At 42.6% G+C, this 6476-nt stretch overlaps 1 protein-coding gene across 4 annotated transcripts in view; it reads left to right on the top strand.

Moving 5' to 3' along the window:
• Positions 1 to 6476, top strand: part of znf276 (zinc finger protein 276) — a 19303-nt gene that overhangs the window by 5032 nt on the left and 7795 nt on the right. For 2 of the 4 annotated variants that reach the window (XM_046037136.1, XM_046037137.1), the window contains 6 exons: positions 1089 to 1407; positions 1527 to 1573; positions 1678 to 2103; positions 5260 to 5332; positions 5473 to 5556; positions 5679 to 5798. In XM_046037136.1, coding sequence (XP_045893092.1) covers positions 1089 to 1407; positions 1527 to 1573; positions 1678 to 2103; positions 5260 to 5332; positions 5473 to 5556; positions 5679 to 5798 — 1069 coding nt within the window. The remainder of the gene's footprint in view (positions 1 to 1088; positions 1408 to 1526; positions 1574 to 1677; positions 2104 to 5259; positions 5333 to 5472; positions 5557 to 5678; positions 5799 to 6476) is intronic. The other 2 variants (XM_046037138.1, XM_046037139.1) reach the window with 2 other exon arrangements.

Genomic DNA, 6476 nt, shown 5'->3' with positions numbered 1-6476 from the left:
CAACTTTGATGTAATGTCCTTAAAACAAGTCAAAATGAGGCTCAGTAGTGTGTGTGGCCTCCACGTGCCTGTATGACCTCCCTACAACACCTGGGCATGCTCCTGATGAGGTGGCGGATGGTCTCCTGAGGGATCTCCTCCCAGACCTGGACTGAAGCCAGTGGCGAATTTGCCAATCTTGGTGTTCTCTGGCAAATGCCAAACGTCCTCCACGGTGTTCGGCTGTAAGCACAACCCCCACCTGTGGACGTCGGGCCCTCATACCACCCTCATGAAGTCTGTTTCTGACCGTTTGAGCAGACACATGCACGTTTGTGGCCTGCTGGAGGTCATTTTGCAGGGCTCTGGCAGTGCTCCTCCTGCTCCTCCTTGCACAAAGGCGGAGGTAGCGGTCCTGCTGCCGGGTTGTTGCCCTCCTACGGCCTCCTCCACGTCTCCTGATGTACTGGCCTGTCTCCTGGTAGCGTCTCCGTGCTCTGGACACTACGCTGACAGACACGGCAAACCTTCTTGCCACAGCTCGCATTGATGTGCCATCCTGGATGAGCTGCACTACCTGAGCCACATGTGTGGGTTGTAGACTCCGTCTCATGCTACCACTAGAGTGAAAGCACCGCCAGCATTCAAAAGTGACCAAAACATCAGCCAGGAAGCATAGGAACTGAGAAGTGGTCTGTGGTCACCACCTGCAGAGCCACTCCTTTATTGGGGGTGTCTTGCTAATTGCCTATAATTTCCACCTGTTGTCTTTTCCATTTGCACAACAGCATGTGAAATTGATTGTCAATCAGTGTTGCTTCCTAAGTGGACAGTTTGATTTCACAGGAGTGTGATTGACTTGGAGTTACATTGTGTTGTTTAAGTGTTCCCTTTATGTTTTTTGAGCAGTGTATAACTCAATAAAGGAGAGGAGAAAAGCCAAAGGGTATAATATGACCTCTTTAAATGTAAATTAAAGGTCTATAGCCATGTTTTGTATGAACACTTTTGACATAAAGAAAGCTAAGTTTAATAACCTTTGTGTCCTTTAGCCAATTTTGGGTTATGACTGACAGTTTAGAAAAATACTCATCTATTATTTCTCCCAGCAGGTAGGCTGTCAACGGCTATCTGTCGGCTCTGCCACGGAAAGTTCTCTCCACGCAGCCTGCGGCATGCCTTCAACAAGTGGCCTCAGCATTCCATCGATATTGTTGATGATGAGTCAGATGCCACGGCCCAGTCGCCCCTTTTGTTCCACACAGACTTCCAACAACTGGTTGGGGTCCAGCTAGACCGTGACCCCCAGTTGTCGGAGTTTATCTGCAAGAAATGCCACGCCAAGTTCTACAAGTGCCACAGCATCCTGATCAGGTTTCTACAGAGAGTCAACCTCCCGCCAGTTGGGAAAGTTAATCTCAAAAGCCAGTGAGTCCAAAAAAAAACCCTACCTGAGTGTGACTTTAAAAGTGTGTTCATTGTAGGATTTGAAATTGTGAAGGCAGAAAATCTACAAATATAAGCAACTGTTTGTTTCTTTTTTTTAGGAAGAATGCAAAGTGTCCAGAGTCCTCAGTAAACTATGGTTCAACAAGTAAAGAAAAACATTTCTTTTTAGCTTTTGCTTACAGATATTACATGAAAGTCAAGCTCACTGACTGCATTACTCTATTGAGACATTGTGCTGTTTTCTTTCAGCACCCCCGTCGTTTACCTCAGACCCTAAGTGCCTCCACAACCTGGTGTCCTGGGCTCACCACCACGGAGAGGCCTGCAGCTCCTGCCCCAACTTAAAGGAGGTGCTGGAGGGCCAGTGCTGGGGCTCTGTTAAGGCTGTTTGGGGTTGCATTGATGGCCACAGATATATCATGGACACTCAGTGCACCACTGCTACAAACCCAGGATTCACGATGAACATCAGCAGTAGAGCATTTGGGAGCGGCAGTGGTGATGGAGTGATGTCAGAGGAGGAGGAACAGGAGGAGGAAGATGAAGAAGAGCAGCCCAGTGGGAATGGAAGGACTCCAGCAGGAAGTATAAGCACTCTGGCTCAACACAGTCCACCTGAAGTCACAACACAGACCCCGAGCTCGGTGCTGGCTGACTGGACCAGCAACACTGAAGGTGAGACTGTAGCTCATGAGAGAGGGTCTGAGGCAGCATCAGCTGTAGATAAGTGTTAAAATGTTTGAAGGCCACACAAAGAGCAGGAACCTCCGGGCTCCTTCGACTCGCCTCTACTCGACTCGGATTTTTCCATTGCAGATAGTACCCAGAGATAGTAGTCCTCAATGTAGCTGGTCGTCATAGCAACGCCACACACAACTGCCGCAACGTCATTTTCAGTGCGACACACACACCAGCTGTCTCTTGATTTAAATTAAAATGTTTCAACATTCCTCAGAATGTAAAGACAGATAAGCGGTATGAAAAGCTTCCAGCTGTGTTTTCCTCTGCCGTTGTTGCTGCAGCGGTCTGTGTGACGGCGAGAGCAGAGGGCTCTGTGAGCGGGCGGCTGGCCGACCTTGTGAGCTGCTCCCACAGGTTGGCGCAGGCTTCCCCTGCAGCCACTTGCAGAGCTCCTCAACTCCGAAAACTTTCAAACACATTTTTGTTCCACCATCACTTTTTGTGAAACTGTCAATATTCAAAATCTACACAGCTGATTTCTCACCTCAAAACTTCTCAGAAGTGGATTTAGTGATGAAATAATGTGTGAAAATTGTAAAATATAAAACTGCTGGCCTCTGTCAGGCGCGCAATGATGATGCAGTGAATAGTGACAATTCTCTCCGACCAATCAGCAGTCTGCTGTGTTTTCACGTTACATTTTAGTATCCCTCAGCTCGCTTGGAACCTCGGCGGAAGTGATACGAAAATAAGTACCTGGTAGCAGGTACAGGTACAACTTTTCCACAATGGAAATCCAAACAAAGGCGAGGCGAGCTGGTACCATGCTGTGGAAAAGGGGCTATACACAACTTTCGTACAGTCCACACACAACCAATACTACCTTTTTCTCCCTGTGATGGATGTTTTGGGATTTCTTAGGTCTAGCATTTTATTGTTGAAATGCCTTTTCCTCTTGCGCCACCAGCAGGTTGACATTTGTAGTTTTGAGTGAAATGTCCCAATGCTTTCCTTTTATGAGAAAATACCTGCAAAACGAATGACATTCCCATCAACCTTTTTTTTTTTTACAGCAGAATGAATGCAAATGAGGGCTGTGAGTTTAGTTTGAAATCAATAGTGCAATTATTATTAAAAACAAAAAGACTTTATGCAAGTAAACCTCACCTGTTGTCTGTGGAGATAACATCACGTAAGTTGACTCTAAGTTAACTGTTGTAGAAACAGATGTGTGGTTATGTTGATGTTAAGGAGGTAGTTTGTGTGAAATAAGTCTGTCATTGCCTGTTTGTTACTCGGTGGGGAGCCATCTAAATCCCTCATTATAACGAGCATGCTAAAAACACATTTGTAGCCCATTTAGATGTGATAAGAGTATATTATCAGCCGGTAAACGGCTTCCTTTGTCCTCTTCCCTTTTCCTTTTCCTCTCTTTTTTTTTTTAATACTGGCATTATGTTTCCAGGTTGTCTGTCTGTTCGTCCGTCCCGTTCTTATCAACGCATAATCTCAGGAACACATGGAGAGAATTTCTTCAAATTTGGCACAAACGTCTAATTGGACTTAAAGATGAACTCCTTTGAATTTGGCCACTCGTGGTATTGCAGCAAAAAGTTCCCTTGCCGCCCAAAAAGCATTTTCCCCATCGGCCACCATTAGAGACATTTTTACAACTGTTGAACTCAAACTGCAAACCATATCAGTTATGACTCTATTAGCAATTTTTAATGCATGGAGGTTTTATATTTGTAAAACTCTCCTTGAGCTGAGAAAAGAGATTTATGAACCTGACATCATCACAATGTAAAGTTCTATGGACAGGCACCATCTTCTGAGTCCAGTATCCAGTTCTAATAATACATCCATGAGGTGGTCGAACAGTGAATTGGTGACAAGTTTTTACTCCTAGGTCAAAGTCACTGTGACCTCAAAATGACCATGACAAACACGTTTGTGGCCATAACTTAAGAGTTGATGTGGTAATTATGACAAGATTTCGATACGAAGACGATACAATGATGAAGTGATGACATTTGGGAGGACAAAGGCCACTGTGACTTCAAAAAAAACTGTTTTTAAAATTTAAGAACGAACTTTTCCCCACACATGTTGACTGGGAAATCACAATGAGTGAACAATAACTCATTTCACTTCCTGCCTCATTCTGAAAGTGGAGCATCCTCGTAATCACATTTCTGCAGACAGTGTATAGGAGCGTGCTTAGCCGATTGTGATCTGTGAGTGAGTTTCATTGACAGCTCATGGAGAAGCTGAAAAATGCCAGGAGCAAACAGTACCTCATTTTGTCTAGCTACGATATACTACTATAATCCTAATTAATCAGTTCATTTTATACTCACTGGAATCATACGTAATGTGTCATCAATATCGTGATCCATTTCACAGTTCCTTCCAAGCATTCACTGCATATGTTAGAGTATATGAGTGGACAGACACAGATGGAAACTGTAACATGGCTGGCTGGCAGAGGTATACAACTGCAGGGTGGTTAGTCTGCTTTTCTTCTCTTTCTTTATATACATAAAGGCTACATAAATAAATGAAATTCATGATTAAATATAACATTTGACTAAATTGTCAATAAATAATGCCATTTATATACAGTAGATTCACAAGTTAAGTCAAAGGCATGGGCTGGTCTCCCAGGCTAAACAGCTGTGAAATAAATCCTTCCTATAGGTTATAATGTTCAGTTTTTGTTCGAACTGTTTTAGTGAGGTGTTTATTCAACATCATGGTCATTTTAAGGATGCAGTTTGTGGTGCTGTTGAAGTCTATTGTAATATTTAGTGTGACGTAAATGGGGTTGGCATCAGACAAAGTATAGAACCATTCTTAAGACCATTTTGTAAATACACCAGCCACATTTTATTCATGGAAACTCAAGTGCAACTTATCAAAGGTACACAAATGAACCAGCCAAACTGTGAACAGAACCTTAGTTACTCCCTACATGTAAACACAACCAGTGATGAACAGATATGTCAGTAACCTGTTTTTGTACTGCAGATGTTGACACTGGTGTTAAGAAGTCATCACTATGCATCCTCTCAGTGTCTGACTTGAGGGTGTGTCTGTATGAATGCCGGACTCATATGGATGTGGATTCTTCTCTATTACATCCTACAGGTCAGGAGGAGGCGCTGTCTCCTGCTCCAGCTCAGCTGGAGGACAGGGCTGCTGACAGCGATCTATCTGACAGGTCAGTAGAACAAATCTTTCTCATCTGTGTCTTCTGTACCTGTAGTTTTCGAGGGTAGCTACGCCTTTAAAGTGATTCGATTGAGACTGATAAAAGGCCATAATAACATCTACTAGAGCTGTAACTGTGTGTGTGTCCAGGGTAATCTCTGAGGATGACTTTGAGGAGAGTAGAAAAGGAGGGTTAACAGAGGATGAGTTGTTTGAGCCGTACTCGGATAAGAGGTGGGTACAGATATTCTTCTAGCAAAGGTGGTTGAAATAGACAGAAAAACTGAGATGGACAGAAAATGACTGCTGCCAGAAATCCAGAGTGTCTTTAGTGTACCTTTCTCTCCCCTTCCCAGAGCTCACAGGATGACCGCCCCCAACAAGAGAAGAAGAAGCCCAAAGGTCCCAGAGGAGCCCAAAATCAAAAAGAAACCTGGTCCCAAACCTGGCTGGAAGAACAAGTTGAAACCCAAAGGGCATGTTGGCATATATTTGACACAAATTGAGGCTGACATTTCCTTTAATACAGAACCTCCATTCAGCATAGTAGTTAAATATAATATTTAAATGTGTAGTTAATCTCAGTTGGAAACAGATTATAGTTTTAAATGTTTTTAGTTGTTTGTTTTTGTTCATTTAAGTCAACTGTTTTAATATGCTTTATATAGCATGCATTGAATGAATTGAGCTAATTACGCCCAGCATGCATGGGCTTACAAGACACCAAATTCAGTCTAGCCAGGACCAGAGTACAGCATACACAGTGTCAAACAATACAGAAAGAGGAAAAACAATATAATAATAAATATATATACACCCGCATATACAGATATATACATACAGGTGCTGGTCATATAATTAGAATATCATCAAAAAGTTGATTTATTTCAGTAATTCCATTCAAAAAGTGAAACTTGGATATTATATTCATTCATTACACACAGACTGATATATTTCAAATGTTTATTTCATTTAATTGTGATGATTAAAACTGACAACTAATGAAAATCCCAAATTCATTATCTCCGAAAATTAGAATATTACTTAAGACCAATGCAAAAAAAGGATTTTTAGAAATGTTGGCCAACTGAAAAGTATGAACATGAAAAGTATGAGCATGTACAGCACTCAATACTTAGTTGGGGCTCCTTTTG

This window comes from Micropterus dolomieu, linkage group LG22 (genome assembly GCF_021292245.1).
Source record: "Micropterus dolomieu isolate WLL.071019.BEF.003 ecotype Adirondacks linkage group LG22, ASM2129224v1, whole genome shotgun sequence".
NCBI classification, from domain to species: Eukaryota; Metazoa; Chordata; class Actinopteri; order Centrarchiformes; family Centrarchidae; genus Micropterus; species Micropterus dolomieu.
This window is presented reverse-complemented; position numbering and strand designations above follow the sequence as displayed.